This window comes from Bombina bombina, chromosome 2, assembly GCF_027579735.1.
Source record: "Bombina bombina isolate aBomBom1 chromosome 2, aBomBom1.pri, whole genome shotgun sequence".
NCBI classification, from domain to species: Eukaryota; Metazoa; Chordata; class Amphibia; order Anura; family Bombinatoridae; genus Bombina; species Bombina bombina.
Window position 1 is genome coordinate 328,793,926 of NC_069500.1, and position 22,715 is coordinate 328,816,640.

The 22,715-nt window shown below is 41.8% G+C and overlaps 1 protein-coding gene across 1 annotated transcript in view; it reads left to right on the forward strand.

Annotated features, from left to right (window-relative positions):
* The window catches only part of TAOK3 (TAO kinase 3), a gene marked incomplete in the record, with an annotated part of 945,289 nt that overhangs the window by 908,450 nt on the left and 14,124 nt on the right, over nucleotides 1-22,715 (forward strand). The window contains 1 exon segment of the mRNA XM_053701678.1: nucleotides 15,211-15,393. Coding sequence (XP_053557653.1) covers nucleotides 15,211-15,393 — 183 coding nt within the window.

A 22,715-nucleotide genomic window follows, 5' to 3' on the forward strand; every position in this document is an offset into this window, starting at 1 on the left:
GTGAGATACCACCTACTCAGAAACTTATAGTGCATTTCTTGAAGGCATGCCGAGACTGATGTTCTTTTTGCTTTTTCGAAGATTTTTAACCATGTTTTCGTATCAATCTCGGTGCCCAACTCTTTATGCCACGCATCCACATAGGAGGGTAGTGTGCTCTCCTTTCGGACCAGCAGCAGCTTGTATAGGCATGATATCAAATGTCTCGGAATCCTGTCTGTGGTGCATAGCACCTCAAATGGTGTCTTCTGCCTGGTGAACAGCACTTTGTCTTTGACATTATTATAATAATGATGTAGCTGTGCTACCCGAAACCAGGACGAGAACAGCCACTCATCCCATTCGGCAAGGTCCTCTTGTGTCTTAAGTTTTCCTTGAGTAATCGAGGAGGATATGGCCGTCTGAGCCAAGGTGTAAGATGACCCAGTGGAGTATTGCTTATTGGCAATACCATTGTCTGGATTTTCGCGAACAGGGGCAACAGGCGCACTCCTAGTCGAAATGCTATTGTCCGCCCTGATTAGTTCATCCCAAGTGTGAAATACATCCACCAACAACGGGTATTGTTGAATTTGTTCGGGGCGCTTAGATGCTGTCACCCAGGCAAGCAAGCCAACATTACCCCTGCGCAAGATATTACCGTCAAGTCCTATCCAGGCCTTGTCCTTGGAGTTATGACACCACTCCACCAGGCGCTGAAGAGAGTTGAGGGACCCCAAGCCCTCCCCTATCTCTAGGAAGGTACATCTTCCTGCTCACTCGTGGCCTAATCCCGTTCCAGATATAGGTTTCAATTGCTGTTTGTATCTGATGTACAAGGTGCGAGGCCGAGGAGAGGGGTATCGTCTGCATGATGTATAATACTCTCGGAAGAATATTCATTTTAGTGACGTATATACGTCCCATCCAGGATATTGTTTTATTTTTCCATACATTCAGGTCTCGTATGACATCATCTCTAATACTCTTATAGTTGATGTCTACAATTTCACCAACTGTCGGAGCAAGTGCGATACCGAGGTATTTCAATTGACCTGTGGCTATCTGGAGTGGGCATTGTGTATGTATCACGTCCATGACACTCTGCGGTTCAGTAATATTAAGAATCTCAGACTTAGTTGGGTTGAGCAAGAAGTCAGACACCCTGCCATAACTTTCAAATTCGACCAGAGAGGCCCGGAGGGAAGAGGCAGTATCGGTCAATGTAAGCAGGATGTCGTCCGCGTACATTGCCAGTTTATGCTAGTCATCCCCAAGTCTAATGCCCTGAATGTCTGGATTGGCATGTATCCTGCACGCTAGAATTTCAATAACTAGGGCAAATAACAGCGGGGAGAGGGGACACCCCTGTCTCGTGCCATTTGTGATCCGAAATGAATCAGAAAAGACTCCATTTACGCGCACTCTTGCCGTGGGTGTTGAGTACAAGGCAAACACCCTGTGAATGAAAATTGGGCCAAAGCCCAGCTTTTCCAGTGTGTGCCTCATGAACATCCAGTTGACCCGATCAAAAGCTTTCTCCGCGTCCGTCGACACTAATGCCAACGGCGCGGAGTCGGCCCAAGCGTACGAGATCAGTTGGATTACCCTCAAGGTATTGTCCCGCGCTTCTCTGGCTAGGATGAATCCGGCCTGATCTATAGAGACCAGTCGAGGCAGTATAGCTTTAAGACGGTTGGCGATAACTTTCGCCAGTATCTTAACGTCAGAGTTAAGAAGCGAAATTGGCCTATAATTACCAGGCTGGTTAGCTGACTTACCAGGCTTCGGAATCACTGGGATAAATGCCTCCAACATTGAATGAGGCAATACTGGGTTCTCTGACAATGAGTTAAACATATGTAGTAAATGAGGTACCAACTCATTTTGGAAAGTCCTATAATATCGATTATCGAAGCCGTCTGGACCAGAACTCTTGCCCGTGGGGAGGTCCTTAATAGCAAGTGTTACCTCCTCTGCTGTAAAGGGAGCCTCCAACCGGTCTGCTTCTTCCTGAGTTAGCACCGGTGTGTCAACTCCCAAGAGAGGTATTCTATTATCCCTTGCTCTGGTGCGGACACATCCCCCTGCTCAGATCTTTGATCGCTGGCTGGATGTTGTAAAGTGAGTTGTAAAACTCTCTGAATACGTTTGCTATCGACTGTCCATCTCTGTGACTATTCCCTCTTTGATCTAAGATTTCATATACATATGTCTTAAGTCTTTGTCGGGCAATAGCTCGGACGAGTAGCCTTCCCGCTTTATTGCTTTGTTAAAAAAAACCGCTGCTGAAGCTTTAAGGCCTTTGCTTGGTATGTGTCATCCGCCGGTGACTCTTTATGTGCCTGCTCCAATTGTGTCACCTTCGATAAAAGACTCTCATATTGTTCTTTTTTTTTGCGATTCAGCATTGATTCATGCTTAATCAGAACGTCTCGGATCACACATTTGTGTGCCTCCCACACCATGGTGGGGCACACAGAGCCATCAGAATTTAAACGGAAATACTCCTCAATACTTTTGTGCAACTCCTGTTTAAGAAGGGGGTTGTCAAGAATAGAATCCTCCAACCTCCACACAAAGGGGGGTGGTCGGGACGGTAGGCCAGTTTATCGAACACTTCACCGGGGCATGGTCCGACCATGTAATTGGGCCAATGCTGCTGCCCGCTATCAAAGAGAGCCCTGTTGAATCAGTGAATAGATAGTCTATTCTCGTGTATTTCCCATCCGGATGGGAATATAAGGTATAATTCTTAGTGCTAGGATGCAGTGTACGCCAAATGTCATGTAGAACTAAGTCTCTAAGGGTTCCAACGAGGTGCTTAGTCACCCTGAGAGGGGTACTGGAGAGGACGTCCGAAGTATCCATATCGGGGCTAAGTGAAGCATTGAGGTCTCCACCCACAAAAGGGTGCCCCTCTGAGTCTCTAGAATCTTATGTGCAATCTTTTTGAGGAATGTATCCTGTGAGGTATTGGGTGAATACAAGTTAACCAATGTGATGGGACTATTGTAAAGTATGCCAGTCAGTATTAGGTAACGACCCTCAGGATCTCTATGAATGTGATCAAGCTGAAAGGGGACTCTGGAGTGAATCAAAATTCCCACCCCATTTTTTTTTGTAGGGCCCGAGGCAAAATATGCCGTTGGATATTGATGGTTATAGCATTTGGGCTCGCTACGCCTGGAGAAATGAGTCTCCTGAATGAAAATCACATCACCCCCCCATTTTATGAATGTCCCTGGTGATAATGGATCGTTTCCCCGGGTTATTAAAACCCTTTACATTTATGGTGATGAGCTCTATGGTGCGAGGTCCCTTATTCCTTTGTAGGGGAGCCATTACGGTTAGGGGTAGTCTGTTAAGGGGAAAAAAAAAAAAAAAAAAAGAGGGGAGGCGTGAAGGGGAAAGAGGGTGAGGCTTAAAGAAAGAGGAAGAAGTGATTATAAAGGGAAGAAAAAGAAGAGAGGTTGGTCAGAAAGACGTAAGGAGAACTGACCTGTTATCAGCAGGGCTCAACACAGTGGAAGCCGGACCCTAAAGTAAGGAGCTAACAAATAAGCTGACAAGGCTCCAGTCCTCCCACCTGGAAAGGGAAACAATTAGGGTCCCCAAATATTGGGGTGTAATTCTAAGAGCAAAAGGTTAGTAAACAAACCAAGTTACAGTATATAAGGTTCTCTAGGGGTAGTACCCCCATTACTCTCAGTTATTGAAATGTGAACTTATACAAGAAAATAATTATTCTTTGTAGGTTAATGCAACTTATAGAAGAAAATATAGGGATCAAGTCCCAACACTAACATTTGAAAACTTTTGTACTTTTAAACTTTTAAATTTTTAAAACAAACTCTATTTCCATTATCCTCGCAAGCAGCGAATAATATCTGTCCCGTGCCTCTTTAGTCATATGTTTCCTAGGAGGTTAACTCACCTCCCAGGGAGCAAGAACTTTTCTCAAAGTTATCCCTCTATAACCCCTTTATTGCTCTTATCTTAGAGACCCAGTATGTTGGTTAGTATGGTGTAATCTGAGCAAGGTGTAATACATGAGTTCCCATATAACCAGGCGGCAGAGCCTGCCTAACATTATGTGAAGCACAGTGCGGCATTAAGATCTCCTGAAATCTTGTGAACTCAGCTGCCACCCAGAGTTCAGACAATAGAGATTCCCCAGTGTACGAACCTGTCACCCAGTCATTGGATTGTGTTATCTATGTATATGTACCTCCCCTGCACCTAAATCAGTAACTATGTGTCCTACACAAATATATAAGTGATCATATAATATTGTGGTGTGACAAGTGGGCAGTTTGCATTAAAGGTTACCCACAAACAATCTTGTTTAGTTGATTAGTTGAAATAGGTAAAACTTGTACATCACCTGTTCATGGGTGTTTTCCCCCTTTTTTTTTCTCTCTTTTTGGGGGGAGACAGTTAGAATTCAGAGCATAGATTATTTCAAAGACAGCTTACCTAAAACAAAAGGTGCATACATTTAGAACAGTGGTTAAGTGGCCCCTGCAAACATATAGTGTCAGCAAACATGTGAGAGAACTAAACATGTACTCTGGAAACAAACAAGCAACTGTTACTGTGGGAAATAAAATGTACATATGCGGGCAATCAAGTCTCATACTGTTCCATGAGGTTATGTGGTCTCCATAACATATAAAGCAACTGCCCAAGGCAGAAATGAGGCCTAAGCCTCAAGAGGCTACGAGTCAGAGGGTCCAGCATAAGTAAACAAACTGCACTAAGGCACAGATCCAGTAAATAAGGGTCAATACTTATCTGTATGGTGCTTGGAGGAAAGATGATGCTCTAGTTCAAGAGAAAGGCCGCAGATGGCGCCTGTATATCCGAGTTTCCCCTCAGTCCGGGTGGATTTCATCTTCATGTGCTCTCTGGCCTGCAGGCACCAGAGGAACTGGGCCTGCGCCCACATTTTGAGGCCGTATCTGTGTGCCCAGTGCCTGATTTAAAGCTGGTAGGTCCGCCAAGGTCTTGAAAATGACTGTGACCCCATCCTTGGATGCTATAATGCAGGTAGCAAATCCCCATTTGTATTGTATATTTTGTGCTTGCAGCGTTGTAGTTATATATCTAAGGTCTCTCCGCTTCTGAAGAGTGGTTGGGCATAGGTCTGTAAAAACCTTGATCTCTGCGCCTTCATACAAAACATGTGGCTTGTTTCTGGCATATCTAAGGATCTCCTCTTTATCCCTGTATGACATAAATTTGACAATAATGTCTCGTGGCGGAGCTCTAGCTGACGGTTTGGGCCTGAGGGCTCTGTGAGCACGTTCTATCTGGACCTCCTCTGCCGCCGGTGCATTTTTAATAAATTTAAACAGGTCTTGAAGATAAGGTGTTATTTCAGGAGGAGTGACTGACTCAGGGATCCCCCGGAGGCGCAGATTGTTGCGTCTACTCCGGTTCTCGAGATCTCCTATTCTTTCCGTTGTCTCTTGTGATTGGAGACAGCTAGAATGGTGTTGTAAATCTGAGCGCAATGACTCCTGTGTCTCTTCCACCCCAACAACTCTATGTTCTATTGTAGCAATATCTTGCTTAAGTTCCCCAAACATACGTTTCACGTCCAGCATTGCTTCTCTGATATCATGTTTAGAGGATAAATGTTTTATGTCCTCTTTGGTGAGGTAGTCATGTTGTGTTTGTTCCATGTGCTGTATCTGTATTGTAGCATCATGTCCGCTAGGCCTTGATTGCTCTTTAGCAAGGCCTGAGGGTGTCTCAGGAGCGATTAAATAATTTTCCAGGCTAGTAGATTGTGACCCTTTAGAAGGCTTAGGAGCTCTTTTATTTGCCATGTTTGATTTGGGCCTTATGTGTAGCTAGGCCTTTATAATATGTCCGGTAAGTCTATAAGTGTCTTCTAGGGGGCTTCTAAATTCCGAAGCCGGCCAGGAACTATGTAATAATGCCGCTCCTGCTATACCAGTTTCTGAGCAGGAGTGTGCAAGAGAAAAAGAAAAAGGGAGTCCGATTGCCCCTTCCCTGTGTTCAAGTGTGCCCTTGTTTCGGGTGAGGCTTAATGTACGGCAGTTGTATAATGGGTTCTTATGCCCCAGCTGTCTTACCGGTCTCTCTGTATGTCTCCGGTTATCCCGGGTTTCCTGTAAGCTCCACTCCGGGCCTGCGTCTCCGGCTAGACCGGCACCTCCGGTATGCGCTCTGGCCTCCTGTGCTCTATCCGCAAATAGTATGCGGTCCGCCCGATCACAGCATCTGCTTCGTCTCACCACTCCCTTCTTCCACAGAATGTCCGTGCGCCAGGTCAGTCTCCGCTCTATGTGTGCATCCGACAGAGCCGCTCAGGCGAAGCAGGCCCAATTTGCGTAGTAAGCTTCAGGCCGTTGCTCCTTTCACCCACTGATCCTTGCCTTGCTCGTTGGATCTAAAGCAGCCCTTAGTATCTGTTGCAGCACTGGCATGTTAGTGGCTCAAAATTTAAAAATTTAATAAGCTTAAGGTTGCATAACTCTGTGTCTGAGAGCTCTGGGGTTTCAGAGCTCGGTTAATGTGTTGTCATTAGGGATCTTGGCCAGGCTCCGCCCCCGGATTCCATTGTTTTTATCTGCTCTATATCCTTAGCTTCTGCTATACTGGGACAGCACTGCATGGGTTTGGGGGCGGAGCTTGCACAGTCAGTGTTGTGAAGCTTTTGGCATTCAGTCAGCTAAGACAGCATTCTCCAGCTACTCCTGGAATCCTCCTCTCATTCTTTTGTTACTCCTGCAGTGAGATTACATTTTTTTAAATGTATTTTTAGTGGCCCTAAAATGTATATTTGTACTCACCATTAGTGTAAGGGTATGTAGTTTACTTAGTAAGTTACAGTGCTAAACTTTATTCATTAAAGGAACATTATAATGGAACTGTCATTCTCTAGTTGGTTAGCACGTTACTTTCTGTTTAACCCCATTGTGCAAGGCTTGCAGCACCTGAATAGGTGTTTACCTGTGCCATGAGGCAAGGTCTGGGCTGAAAAGTAAAGCAGGGTTACAATTTTAGCTCTGGCTCTTATATTTCTGGATTCTTAACATGCATCACAATATAACAGGAATTGATCCCATCAGCAAAGCACTCTACTTGCCATTAAAAATTAGACTGTGTACAGTAGATTACCAATTCCTGTTATATTGAGCTAGAATTGTAACCCTGGCCTCTAGAGCTCCCTGTGCGCAACCAGTCTCTCCCTGTTAGTGAGAAGTACTCTTGCAAGATCCCGGCGGTCGTGTATGTGTCCGCCCCATTCCTATCCTCCAGCGTTTTGCCTGTTAGATGGAACATGCTGACTTAATGCCGGGCCGGCCAGCGCCCCCCCCCCCCCCCCCCCGGGGAGCAGCGCCCTGCAAGACTTCTGCCCAGCCTGACCAATGGCGTCTGACACTGACACAGAGGAGTTATTTTATGTGCCCCAGGATGTCAACCTGTCCTGAATTCCTATCTTTTAAAACCGTTTTTGTGACTGTAACGCTGCCAGTCAGCCAGAAAGTGACGGGAGACATGGCCCTTTGTGGCATGCTTTAATATAGCACTTGTCACTTTCTGGCTGCCTGGCAGCGTTACAGTTAGAAAAACCACTTTTATAGATCGGAATTCACACACACACACATATATATATATATATATATATATATATATATATATATATATAATCACCTGGAAAGACTGCTAGGGATATCAAAAATTACAGCAGCAGTTTAAAAAAAATATATGAAATTGTCACCCTTTTTCCACAAATCAGTCTGCTTTAAGTATGCTTGTTTTAAATTTACAATTAACCTACATTTAAAAACAATCACGACTTCTGAAACCACTTTAAACCCCTTGTGTGAGAACACAATCACAGTCAAGCCTGATATGAGAGAGTCCACCATTCATTGAGCGAATTTCTCCTACATTTTTTGTCCTATATTTAAATAGAGGACACCAGTCAGATGTGCCAACTTGCCTCATCTCTCTCCAGACCTGGATCTGGTAAATATGTGATCACATTCCAAGAACGGTTTCCCCAGGAGTAACGTTACTCAAGAAATTATCAGGATTAGGCCTCAAAATTATCCCCGGTCACCAAGGTAACCATCTTGTGCACCCATCTGCAAAAGGACACTGTCAGACGCCATCGGTCGGAAGTCTCACAGCGCACTGCTTCCCAGGGGGGTGCTGGCCAGTCCGTCATGAAGTCAGCATGCTCTCGCTAACAGGCAAAGCTCTGGAGGATCGGGAGGGGGTGGACCCATACACAAACACGATCGCCGGGATCATGCAGTGCTTTTCACTGACAGGAAGAGGCTGGTTGCACACAGGGAGCTGCTACACATTAGACAAGTATGTCTGCTGCTCATTCACGGCCGTGCTGTATAAGAGAGCGTCACCCCCGCTGGCCACTATTGTAATAATAAAAAAAAAATACAAAACACTAGCACTGCTGTGGTCTGCTTGCACAAAACTACATGTCCTGGGCGTCGGGCGATAGGAATTGTGCATCCCTGTGTATATATGTGTGTGTGTGTGTGTGTGTATATATATATATATATATAAAACCACTTTTCTTTCATGTAATTAGCAAGAGTCCATGAGCTAGTGACGTATGGGATATACATTCCTACCAGGAGGGGCAAAGTTTCCCAAACCTTAAATGCCTATAAATACACCCCTCACCACACCCACAATTCAGTTTTTACAAACTTTGCCTCCTGTGGAGGTGGTGAAGTAAGTTTGTGCTAGATTCTACGTTGATATGCGCTCCGCAGCAGGTTGGAGCCCGGTTTTCCTCTCAGCGTGCAGTGAATGTCAGAAGGATGTGAAGAGAGTATTGCCTATTTGAATTCAATGATCTCCTTCTACGGGGTCTATTTCATAGGTTCTCTGTTATCGGTCGTAGAGATTCATCTCTTACCTCCCTTTTCAGATCGACGATATACTCTTATATATACCATTACCTCTACTGATTCTCGTTTCAGTACTGGTTTGGCTTTCTACTTCATGTAGATGAGTGTCCTGGGGTAAGTAAGTCTTATTTTCTGTGACACTCTAATCTATGGTTGGGCACTTTTATATAAAGTTCTAAATATATGTGTTTAAACATTTATTTGCCTTGATTCAGGATGTTCAAACGTTCCTTATTTTCAGACAGTCAGTTTCATATTTGGGATAATGCATTTGAATAAATCAATTTTTTCTTACCTTAAAATTTGACTTTTTTTCCTGTGGGCTGTTAGGCTCGCGGGGGCTGAAAATGCTTCATTTTATTGCGTCATTCTTGGCGCGGACTTTCTTGGCGCAAAAATTTTTCTTGTCATTTCCGGCGTCATACGTGTCGCCGGAAGTTGTGTCATATTTTTGACGTTTTTGCGCCAAAAAATGTCGGCGTTACCGGATGTGGCGCCATTTTTGGCGCCAAAAGCATTTAGGCGCCAAATAATGTGGGCGGCTTTTTTGGCGCTAAAAAATTTGAGCGTCATTGTTGTCTCCACAATATTTAAGTCTCATTATTTATTGCTTCTGGTTGCTAGAAGCTTGTCCATTGGCATTTTTTTCCCCATTCCTGAAACTGTCATTTAAGGAATTTGATCAATTTTGCTTTATATGTTGTTTTTTCTATTACATATTGCAAGATGTCTCAGATGGACTCTGAATCAGAAGCCACTTCTGGAAAAACGCTTAACTGAGTTTCAGTTCTACCAAAGCTAAGTTCATTTATTTTAAATGTTATAAATGTTTATCTTTAGCTATGGTTTGTAATAAGTTGTTATGTTATACTTTTGCATGCGGAATCCATTAGTATTTATGCTTTATATATTTTCTTTTCTTACAAGAAATATTTAAAAGACTTATAAGAAATATTTTTCTGATTCTATGTTAAAGGCTTTGTCTGACTTCGTGCCTTCTAATAAAATTTTTAGGTCTTTTTCACTTCTTTTTTAATTATTGAAGTTTCAAATGACCAACAACATACTGATTTATCCTTCTCTGATGATGTTTTTTTCTCTTTCAGAAATTTTCTTCATCAGATATTGACACTAACAAATCTACTTTTTTATTATTTTTCTATTATTAAAGTACATTTGTTCTTTGTTGAAAAGGTGTTGATTATTTTGGATATTAAGGTAACTAGTTCTTTAAGACTAGCTGACATTATTTCTGCCTATTTATTTCTTCTGTGTTTTCAGAGGTTTTCTTTCCAATTCCCCATACTAGGGAATGGAATAGGCTGAGAATTGTCTTTTATTCCTTCTTCAAAGGTTTTAAACTATATTCTTTGCCAGCAGTTAAACTCAATTTGGAGGGTTCTCCAATTTATTGGGGCTATCTCTACTTCTACTAGTTATGCTATTGTTTCTATAGCAAAATAGTATTTATTTTCCTTTAGATAGTTGTATCTTATTTATGGAAAATTATTTAGTTTCAGGTACTTTTTTTGGTCCTGTGATTTATTTGGATTTTGCAATTGCTTCATTTTCTCTGTTTACTTTAAGATCAAGTATCAGATTATGATTTATTTTAGCATTGTTAAAGAGACAACATTTACTAGACTAGGTGCTGTTGCATTTGTCTTGTTGTTTTGCATTTATTGATTATGCAAGTCCACTGTATTGGCTGGTCCTTTAAACTGGACTATCATGCTAATAATTTAATTTGTGTCTTCATTTTATTGAATATTTTCGCAAATGAGGGTTAATCTATGTCTTTAGCTTTTTTAGCTAGAAGAATTTTGTGATTTTTAAAAAAAAAAAAATCCATATTTCTTTTGTTCTAAGATAATCAATTATTTGTTTTATAATTGGATTCAATTCTTAACTGTTACTCTGGGCTTCAAGGTTGAGTTCTAAGACTAAAACTTTAAGCTTATTCTGGTTTGGTTGTTCTTATTAAGGAACGAATTCCTGAGTTCTTTCCCAAGTAACATGTCTATAATTGGAGTTCGAAATCAGCTCCCTAATTTTGCGATGTACGTGCCGTATTCCAGCTTGGCTGGTAAGGGGCAGGTTAAGGCTTCTTTGAAATTTATTTTGTCCAAATTTCTTTGATTTTATTCCAGTAAGGCTAACACTTTCTTTAACTGTGTTTCTGTCCTATATATTTTGGGTACTGTTGAAGCATGGCTAGCCACCCATGGGGTTCAAACGCTGCTCAGACCTGGAATCTTCTGGGGTATTTCTTCCAGTTCCTTTTGAGGAACCGGGTTTTGGAGTTTTATTCAAACTATTTTGCCTTTTTATGGTCATTGATAGCATTATTTGTTTTCATTAGATACAATGAATGCATATTTTAATTTTTCTGTTTTCATTCAGATTATTTTCTGAGGATGCGGAATCGCATATGATTCACTTACTCTTCAGGACATAGTTAGAGGATCTTCTTTTCAAAAGCTCTTGATTCCTCACACAAGGATCACCTTTTTTAGGTTTCCAGATAGTTTGTGTCGCTGTCCTTGTCTCTATCAGACAAGGGATAATGTTATTGGGTTCCGTCTATCGGTACCTCTAGTCTCTATTATTTCCTTCAGTTGCTTTATATGCATAGAAGTTTTAGGTTTTATGGCCACAGCATTGGATTCAATTCCCTTTGCTCATTTTCACTAGAAAGAACCTTTCCAGTCTTTTATAACTGTTGTTTCTTCAAGAACATAGTTGGAGGATCAATTTACCAAAAAGTTTGTTTGATTCCTCAGACAAGGGTAACCTTTTTAGGTTTCCTGATAGATTCAGTGTTCTTGATTCTGTCTCTGACGGACAAGAGGCGTCTGAAATTTTTTTCAGCTTATCGAAACCTTTGCTCGTTTTCACATGCGACCTCTTCAGCTCTGTATGCTGAACCAGTGGTGCAGGGATTATACAAAGATATCTCAATTAATATCTTTAAAACCGATTGTTCGACACTCTCTGACGTGGTGGACAGATCACCATCGTTTAGTTCAGGGGGCTTCTTTTGTTCTTCCAACCTGGACTGTGATTTCAACAGATGCAAGTCTGACAGGTTGGGGAGCTGTTTGTGGGTTTCTGACAGCACAAGGGGTTTGGGGATCTCAGGAGGTGAGATTACCAATCAATATTTTGGAACTCTGTGCAATTTTCAGAGCTCTTCAGTCATGGCCTCTTCTAAAGAGAGAATCATTCATTTGTTTTTACACAGACAATGTCACAACTGTGGCATATATCTATCATCAAGGAGGGACTCACAGTCCTCTGGCTATGAAAGAAGTATCTCGAATACTGGTATGGGCGGAATCCAGTTCCTGTCTAATTTCTGCGGTTCATATCCCAGGTATAGACAATTGGGAAGCGGATTATCTCAGTCGCCAAACGTTACATCCGGGCGAATGGTCTCTTCACCCAGAGGTATTTCTTCAGATTGTTCAAATGTGGGGACTTCCAGAAATAGATCTGATGGCTTCTCATCTAAACAAGAAACTTCCCAGGTATCTGTCCAGATCCAGGGATCCCTCAGGCGGAGGCAGTGGATGCATTATCACTTCCTTGGAAGTATCATCCTGCCTATATCTTTCCGCCTCTAGTTCTTATTCCAAGAGTAATCTCCAAGATTCTGAAGGTATGCTCGTTTGTTCTGCTGGTGGCTCCAGCATGGCCTCACAGGTTTTTGGTATGCAGATCTTGTCCGGATGGCCTCTTACCAACTGTGGACTCTTCCGTTAAGACCAGACCTTCTGTCACAAGGTCCTTTTTTCCTTCAGGTTCTCAAATCCTTAAATTTGAAGGTATGGAGATTGAACGCTTGATTCTTAGTCAAAGAGGTTTCTCTGACTCTGTGATTAATACTATGTTACAGGCTCGTAAATCTGTATCTAGGAAGATATATTATCGAGTCTGGAAGACTTTCATTTCTTGGTGTTTTTCTCATCTTTTTTCCTGGCATTCTTTTAGAATTCCGAGAATTTTACAGTTTCTTCGGGATGGTTTGGATAAGGTTTGTCTGCAAGTTCCTTGAAAGGACAAATCTCTGCTCTTTCTGTTCTTTTTCACAGAAAGATTGCTAATTTTCCTGATATTCATTGTTTTGTACAAACTTTGGTTCGTATAAAACCTGTTATTCAGTCAATTTCTCCTCCTTGGAGTTTGAATTTGGTTCTGGGGGCTCTTCAAGCTCCTCCATTTGAACCTATGCATTCACTGGACATTAAATTACTTTCTTGGAAAGTTTTGTTTCTTTTGGCCATCTCTTCTGCTAGAAGAGTTTCTGAATTATCTGCTCTTTCTTGTGAGTCTCCTTTTCTGATTTTTCATCAAGATAAGGCGGTGTTGCGAACTTCTTTTAAATTTTTACCTAAGGGTGTGAATTCTAACAACATTAGTAGAGAAATTGTGGTTCCTTCATTATGTCCTAATCCTAAGAATTCTAAGGAGAGATCTTTGCATTCTTTGGATGTAGTTAGAGCTTTGAAATATTATGTTGAAGCTACTAAGAATTTCCGGAAGACTTCTAGTCTATTTGTTATCTTTTCCGGTTCTAGGAAAGGTCAGAAGGCCTCTGCCATTTCTTTGGCATCTTGGTTGATATCTTCAATTCATCATGCTTATGTCGAGTCAGGTATAACTCCGCCTCAAAGGATTACAGCTCATTCTACTAGGTCAGTTTCTACTTCCTGGGCGTTTAGGAATGAAGCTTCGGTTGTTCAGATTTGCAAAGCAGCTACTTGGTCTTCTTTGCATACTTTTACTAAATTCTACCATTTTGATGTGTTTTCTTCTTCTGAAGCAGTTTTTGGTAGAAAAGTACTTCAGGCAGCTGTTTTCAGTTTGATTCTTCTGCTTATAATTTCAGTTTTTTTCATTATAAGATTTAATCTTTATTTTGGGTGTGGATTATTTTCAGCGGAATTGGCTGTCTTTATTTTATCCCTCCCTCTCTAGTGACTCTTGCGTGGAAGATCCACATCTTGGGTAGTCATTATCCCATACGTCACTAGCTCATGAACTCTTGCTAATTACATGAAAGAAAACATAATTTATGTAAGAACTTACCTGATAAATTCATTTCTTTCATATTAGCAAGAGTCCATGAGGCCCACCCTTTTCTTGTGGTGGTTATGAATTTTTTGTATAAAGCACAATTATTCCAATTCCTTATTTTTTGATGCTTTCGCTCCTTTATCACCCAACTTCTTGGCTATTCGTTAAACTGAATTGTGGGTGTGGTGAGGGGTGTATTTATAGGCATTTAAGGTTTGGGAAACTTTGCCCCTCCTGGTAGGAATGTATATCCCATACGTCACTAGCTCATGGACTCTTGCTAATATGAAAGAAATGAATTTATCAGGTAAGTTCTTACATAAATTATGTTTTCATCACTATTTCAACAAAATGACTTTTGCAAAAGAGTATGAAGTCTTAGAGGGCCCTTATTGTCTTTTTTTCCTGGTGGGAGAGAAACTTATAAATGTATTAAGCAACCCAGCTTTATGTGCAGTCACTCATCAATGTGTAGAAATGGATTTTACAGTAAATACAAATATGCAAGTTTATTTAAACTGTTTGCACAGATTACTAAATGTTATTGAATTTATCCTCAGTGAGCAATCTTCTGATTGTGGACTATATTTAACTTTGTGAAAATGGCAGCTTTAACAAAAGTACTTTAAGTATATAATGTAGACTTTGACTTTACTGCATCCTCAAAGTGCAGCTGAGAAGAATTATTCTTTAAATCTTTGTTTGGAATTTACATAAGACCATTAAATTCTTGTAGAAGTTTAAATATGCTTCTAGAAGTTCCTGGTCCAAATTTTAATTTTAGATTATAAATGGCGAAAACTAATGTAATGCTACAGTTTCTCATGTGTGCAAAAAGCAGGAAAATTCTTGGTTTCAGTATTCATGTAACAGAAATTCAAAACTTGTGTTAAAGTGAGATCCTAAACTTTAACATTTTTGTTTGTTTTTTTATTTCATTTTTGTTAAGAGATCTGATGATTTATTTAACCCCATAGCTGCACTGCATTGCCTGTTGTTGCTGTTTCAAGATATACAACTTGGACCTCATTGAACTAATGAAAATGGTTTTTGACATGTAGTAGTTACAAAAAGTCTAATTTTTAACTCAATACATGCTTACCCCACATATTCTGATTTAACAAGGTTTGTTTTTCATCTGTGTTTATTGTACATGTGAACCTTCTGTGGTTGAACTTGGACTGTGTCGTTTTTGGATTCCTCTGTTGTACTCTTGATGGGTCTGTAGCTGCGACTGGATGAGGCTCAAGAAGCAGAATGCCAGGCACTTAGGCAGCAACTTCAGCAGGAGATGGAGCTGCTTAATGCTTACCAGAGCAAGATCAAGATGCAAACTGAGGCACAACATGAGCGGGAACTGCAGAAGTTGGAACAGAGGGTGTCCCTCCGTAGAGCGCACCTTGAACAGAAGGTACAGTCACTCCCTGCTCTCATTTTGTTTCTTAAAAGGTAGCATTAAATAAACAATAAAAACTCACAAAATGCATAAAATAGCAATAATTAGCCATGTTTGAAGTATTATTTCATAAAAAATGTTTATTCAAAGCTTTATAAAATAGGGAATGTATGTTTGTTTACAACTTAGGCCTAGGGAGTAATTTCTCACTTATTGATAAACTCTGCTGGTAGTCTGGCTCTTACTTGCAAACTAAAAAGATATTTTAAACATTACATTTTCAAAAACTGCAAAATACCTCCTTTTCTCTTGTTAGGTGTATCCAGTCCACGGATCATCCATTACTTGTGGGATATTCTCCTTCCCAACAGGAAGTTGCAAGAGGATCACCCACAGCAGAGCTGCTATATAGCTCCTCCCCTAACTGCCATATCCAGTCATTCTCTTGCAAGCTCTCAACATAGCTGGAGGTAGTAAGAGGAAAGTGGTAAAATATAGTTAGTTTTTTCTTCAATCAAAAGTTTATTGTTTTTAAATGGTACCGGAGTGTACTATTTTATCTCAGGCAGCATTTAGAAGAAGAATCTGCCTGCGTTTTTCTATGATCTTAGCAGAAGTAACTAAGATCTACTGCTATTCTCACATATGTCTGAGGAGTGAGGTAACTTCAGAGGGAGAATGGCGTGCAGGGTATCCTGCAATAAGGTATGTGCAGTTAAGTTTTTCTAGGGATGGAATTTGCTAGAAAATGCTGCTGATACCGGATTAATGTAAGTTAAAGCCTAAATACAGTGATTTAATAGCGACTAGTATCAGGCTTGCTATCAGAGGTATATACTCTGATTAATGTGCAATATAAAACGTTTGCTGGCATGTTTAATCGTTTTTATATATGCTTTGGTGATAAAACTTATTGGGGCCTAGTTTTTTCCACATGGCTGGCTTTATTTTTGCCTAGAAACAGTTTCCTTAGGCTTTCCACTGTTATAGTATAAAAGTTACAGTTGGTGCAGTTAAAATTACAAACTGTGACATTCAGCTTCCCTCAGCAGTCCCCTGCATGCTATAGGACATCTCTGAAGGGCTCAAAAGGCTTCAAAAGTAGGAGCTGTGGCAGTTGTTATGACTGTTTAAAAAACATATTTTTCGTTTTGTTAATCTGTTTTTTGTATTAAGGGGTTAATCATCCATTTGCAAGTGGGTGCCATGCTCTGCTAACTTGTTACATACACTGTAAAAATTTTGTTAGTTTAACTGCCTTTTTTCCCTGTTATTTCAAATTTTGGCAAAATTTGTTTCTCTTAAAGGCACAGTAACGTTTTTTTATATTGCTTGTTAACTTGATTTAAAGTGTTTTCCAAGCTTGCTAGTCTCATTGCTAGTCTGTATAAACATGTCTGACATAGAGGAAACTCCTTGTTCATTATGTTTAAAAGCCATGGTGGAACCCCATAGGAGAATGTGTACTAAATGTATTGATTTCACTTTAAACAATAAAGATCAGCTGTTATCTTTAAAAGGATTGTGACGAGGGGGTTAAGTTAAGCCGACTAACTCTCCCCACGTGTCGGACCCTTTGACTCCCGCTCAAGGGACTCACGCTAAAATGGCGCCAATTACATCAAAGACGCCCATAGCGATTACTTTGCAGGACATGGCGGCAATCATGGATAATACCCTGTCAGCGGTATTAGCCAGACTGCCTGAATTCAGAGGAAAGCGCGATAGCTCTGGGGTTAGACGTAATACAGAGCGCGCAGATGTTTTAAGGCCCATGTCTGATACTGCGTCACAATATGCAGAAGCTGAGGAAGAGCTTCAGTCTGTGGGTGACGTGTCTGACTCGGGGAAACCTGATTCAGATATGTCTACTTTTAAATTTAAGCTCCGGGTGTTGCTTGGAGAGGTTTTAGCTGCTCTGAATGACTGTGACACAATTGCAGTGCCAGAGAAATTGTGTAGACTGGATAAATACTACGCGGTGCCGGTGTGTACTGACGTTTTTCCAATACCTAAAAGGTTTACAGAAATTATTACTAAGGAGTGGGACAGACCCGGTGTGCCGTTTTCCCCCCCCCTCCTATTTTTAGAAAAATGTTTCCAATAGACGCCACCACACAGGACTTATGGCAGACAGTCCCTAAGGGAGGGAGCAGTTTCTACTTTAGCAAAGCGTACCACTATCCCTGTCGAGGACAGTTGTGCTTTTTCAGATCCAATGGATAAAAAATTAGAAGGTTACCTTAAGAAAATGTTTATTCAACAAGGTTTTATCCTGCAGCCCCTTGCATGCATTGCTCCTGTCACTGCTGCTGCGGCGTTCTGGTTTGAGTCTCTGGAAGAGGCCTTTCAGACAGCTACTCCATTGACTGAAATACTTGACAAGCTTAGAACACTTAAGCTAGCTAATTCTTTTGTTTCTGATGCCATTGTTCATTTGACTAAACTAACGGCTAAGAATTCTGGATTCGCTATCCAGGCGCGTAGGGCGCTATGGCTTAAATCTTGGTCAGCTGACGTGACTTCAAAGTCTAAATTACTTAACATTCCCTTCAAGGGGCAGACCCTATTCGGGCCTGGTTTGAAGGAAATTATTGCTGACATTACTGGAGGTAAGGGTCATACCCTTCCTCAGGACAGGGCCAAATCAAGGGCCAAACAGTCTAATTTTCGTGCCTTTCGAAACTTCAAGGCAGGTGCAGCATCAACTTCCTCTGCTACAAAACAAGAGGGAACTTTTGCGCAATCCAAGCCGGCCTGGAAATCTAACCAGGCCTGGAGCAAAGGCAAGCAGGCCAGAAAGCCTGCTGCTGCCTCTAAGACAGCATAAAGGAACGGCCCCCTATCCGGCAATGGATCTAGTAGGGGGCAGACTTTCTCTTTTCGCCCAGGCGTGGGCAAGAGATGTTCAGGATCCCTGGGCGTTGGAGATCATATCTCAGGGATATCTTCTGGACTTCAAAGCTTCCCCCCCACAAGGGAGATTTCACCTTTCGAGATTATCTGTAAACCAGATAAAGAAAGAGGCATTCTTACGCTGTGTGCAAGACCTCCTAATAATGGGAGTGATCCATCCAGTTCCACAGATGGAACAAGGACAGGGATTTTATTCAAATCTGTTTGTGGTTCCCAAAAAAGAGGGAACCTTCAGACCAATTTTGGATCTAAAGATCTTAAACAAATTCCTCAGAGTTCCATCGTTCAAAATGGAAACTATTCAGACAATCCTACCTATGATCCAGGAGGGTCAGTACATGACCACAGTGGATTTGAAGGATGCTTACCTTCACATACCGATTCACAAAGATCATCATCGGTTCCTAAGGTTTGCCTTTCTAGACAGGCATTACCAGTTTGTGGCTCTTCCCTTCGGGTTAGCTACAGCCCCAAGAATTTTTACAAAGGTTCTGGGGTCTCTTCTGGCGGTCCTAAGACCACGGGGCATAGCAGTGGCCCCCTATCTAGACGACATCCTGATACAGGCGTCAAACTTCCAAATTGCCAAATCTCATACGGACATAGTGTTGACATTTTTGAGGTCGCATGGGTGGAAAGTGAACGAGGGAAAGAGTTCTCTATCACCCCTCACAAGGGTTTCCTTCCTAGGAACTCTGATAGATTCTGTAGAAATGAAAATTTACCTGACGGAGTCCAGGTTATCAAAGCTTCTAAATTCCTGCCGTGTTCTTCACTACATTCCGCGCCCTTCGGTGGCTCAGTGCATGGAAGTGATCGGCTTAATGGTAGCGGCGATGGACATAGTGCCATTTGCGCGCCTACATCTCAGACCGCTGCAATTATGCATGCTCAGTCAGTGGAATGGGGATTACACAGATTTGTCCCCTCTGCTAAATCTGGATCAAGAGACCAGAGATTCTCTTCTCTGGTGGCTATCTCGGGTCCATCTGTCCAAAGGTATGACCTTTCGCAGGCCAGATTGGACAATTGTAACAACAGATGCCAGCCTTCTAGGTTGGGGTGCAGTCTGGAATTCCCTGAAGGCTCAGGGATCGTGGACTCAGGAGGAGAAACTCCTCCCAATAAATATTCTGGAGTTAAGAGCAATATTCAATACTCTTCTAGCTTGGCCTCAGTTAGCAACCCTGAGGTTCATCAGATTTCAGTCGGACAACATCACGACTGTGGCTTACATCATCCATCAAGGGGGGACCAGGAGCTCCCTAGCGATGTTAGAAGTCTCCAAGATAATTCGCTGGGCAGAGACTCACTCTTGCCATCTATCAGCGATCCATATCCCAGGTGTAGAGAACTGGGAGGCCGATTTTCTAAGTCGTCAGACTTTTCATCCGGGGGAGTGGGAACTCCATCCGGAGGTGTTTGCTCAATTAGTTCATCATTGGGGCACACCAGAATTGGATCTCATGGCGTCTCGCCAGAACGCCAAGCTTCCTTGTTACGGATCCAGGTCCAGGGACCCAGAAGCGACGCTGATAGATGCTCTAGCAGTACCGTGGTTCTTCAACCTGACTTATGTGTTTCCACCGTTTCCTCTGCTCCCTCGACTGATTGCCAAAATCAAACAGGAGAGAGCATCGGTGATCTTGATTGCGCCTGCGTGGCCACGCAGGACCTGGTATGCAGACCTGGTGGACATGTCATCCTTTCCACCTTGGCCTCTGCCTCTGAGACAAGACCTTCTACTACAAGGTCCTTTCAATCATCCAAATCTAATTTTTCTGAGACTGACTGCCTGGCGATTGAACGCTTGATTTTATCAAGGCGTGGCTTCTCGGAGTCAGTCATTGATACCTTAATACAGGCACGAAAGCCTGTAACCAGGAAAATCTACCATAAGATATGGCGCAAATATCTTCATTGGTGTGAATCAAAGAATTACTCATGGAGTAAGGTTAGGATTCCTAGGATATTGTCCTTTCTCCAAGAGGGTTTGGATAAAGGATTATCAGCTAGTTCTTTAAAGGGACAGATTTCTGCTCTGTCTATCCTTTTGCACAAGCGTCTGGCAGAGGTTCCAGACGTCCAGGCATTTTTCCAGGCTTTGGTTAGAATTAAGCCTGTGTTTAAACCTGTTGCTCCTCCATGGAGCTTAAACTTGGTTCTTAAGGTTCTTCAAGGAGTTCCGTTTGAACCCCTTCATTCCATTGATATCAAACTTTTATCTTGGAAAGTTCTGTTTTTGATGGCTATTTCCTCGGCTCGTAGAGTCTCTGAGTTATCAGCTTTACAATGTGATTCTCCTTATCTGATTTTCCATACAGATAAAGTAGTTCTGCGTACAAAACCTGGGTTTTTACCTAAGGTAGTTTCCAACAAGAATATCAATCAAGAGATTGTTGTTCCATCATTGTGTCCTAATCCTTCTTCAAAGAAGGAACGTCTTTTACATAATTTGGACGTAGTACGTGCTTTAAAGTTTTACTTACAAGCGACTAAAGATTTTCGTCAAACATCTTCCCTGTTTGTTGTTTACTCTGGACAGAGGAGAGGTCAAAAGGCTTCGGCAACCTCTCTTTCTTTTTGGCTTCGGAGCGTAATACGCTTAGCCTATGAGACTGCTGGACAGCAGCCCCCTGAAAGGATTACAGCTCATTCTACTAGAGCTGTGGCTTCCACCTGGGCCTTTAAAAATGAGGCTTCTGTTGAACAGATTTGCAAAGCGGCGACTTGGTCTTCGCTTCATACCTTTTCAAAATTTTACAAATTTGATACTTTTGCTTCTTCGGAGGCTATTTTTGGGGGAGAGGTTCTACAGGCAGTGGTCCCTAGTTCCGTTTATGTACCTGCCTTGTCCCTCCCTTCATTCGTGTACTTTAGCTTTGGTATTGGTATCCCACAAGTAATGGATGATCCGTGGACTGGATACACCTAACAAGAGAAAACATAATTTATGCTTACCTGATAAATTTATTTCTCTTGTGGTGTATCCAGTCCACGGCCCGCCCTGTCCTTTTAAGGCAGGTCTAAATTTTAAACTACAGTCACCACTGCACCCTATGGTTTCCTTTCTCGGCTAGTTTCGGTCGAATGACTGGATATGGCAGTTAGGGGAGGAGCTATATAGCAGCTCTGCTGTGGGTGATCCTCATGCAACTTCCTGTTGGGAAGGAGAATATCCCACAAGTAATGGATGATCTATGGACTGGATACACCACAAGAGAAATAAATTTATCAGGTAAGCATAAATTATGTTTTAGATGCAACAAAGAAAAATATTTTCTTAAGGTGGTGAGAGTCCATGAGTCCTAACTCTTGGGATGTACTTCACCTGTCCACCAGAAGGAGGCAAAGACACCCTACATCAGAGATTTCAAATATCCCTCCTACTTCCCTTACCCTCTCAGTATTTTCTTAGTCAAAGAGGCAGGCAAAGATAGAGGTGCTCTGTAATGATTCAAGATTCAGGGATTTTAATCTAAAAAAAATTCCCTCAATGGATAGCTCTGGAAGAGAGGAAAATGGGAGGGTAATGGCTGTGCAGTGTAAATCTTCTCTATGGACTTGTGAGCACAAGCTAGCAAGGGAGTTGCTGGGAAAGTTTCTTAGCCTCCTCCTGTTGGACCAGTAAAATGTTCCCCCTCATTATATTCTCTACTGCAACCTCTGGAATTATAGCAGGGTAAGATCAGTGGAGGGGACAACATTTTGGTAAGTGTGTTGCCTTACACAGCCCACAGACTGCCATAATAGTGCATTCAGTTAGTACTTGTAGCCCCAGTACACTTTACATGGGCCAATGATTATACACTTGGTTCCTTACATTTTTTTTTCATTAACAGGGACTTTCATTTTTTATATGGGCTCTGTATGGTGTATTATAACTGTGTGCGATACTACATGAAGAACACAGTGGGGGGGGTCCTTTGGCATTTTTTTTCTTATTCAGGTTGTGGCCCCTTTAAGAAGTCCCGGATTGGGACCAGCATTTTAGCGCTTCTCTCTGCACGTTCAGCATTACTTAAAGTGCGTCCATAGGGAGCAATGTCATCCGCTTTAGTCTATATGGACAGGACCGTTGGAGAGATCAATGAGGATACTGGAGAGGAAGGAGTTAAAGGATTTTCGCACCTTCTACTGTCTGTATTTATGTAATCTAACATTATACACATTTTTGGAAAACTTTTATTTTATTATAAATAGTTACAGCGTCTGTCTTTAGGGGTATATGCTGTTTATGTCCCACACTTATATGCACTTATATAAACTTATATACTTGTATTTCCTTATATACCCTTGGATTAGGTTACATATAAGCATTTTGAGTGATAATTTGTTTTGGCTTTTATTACAATAAAGCCATTGCTTTGTTATAAAGCCTGCTGGTGCTGCCTTTGCTGAGCCTGACCAACTTGAGGGCA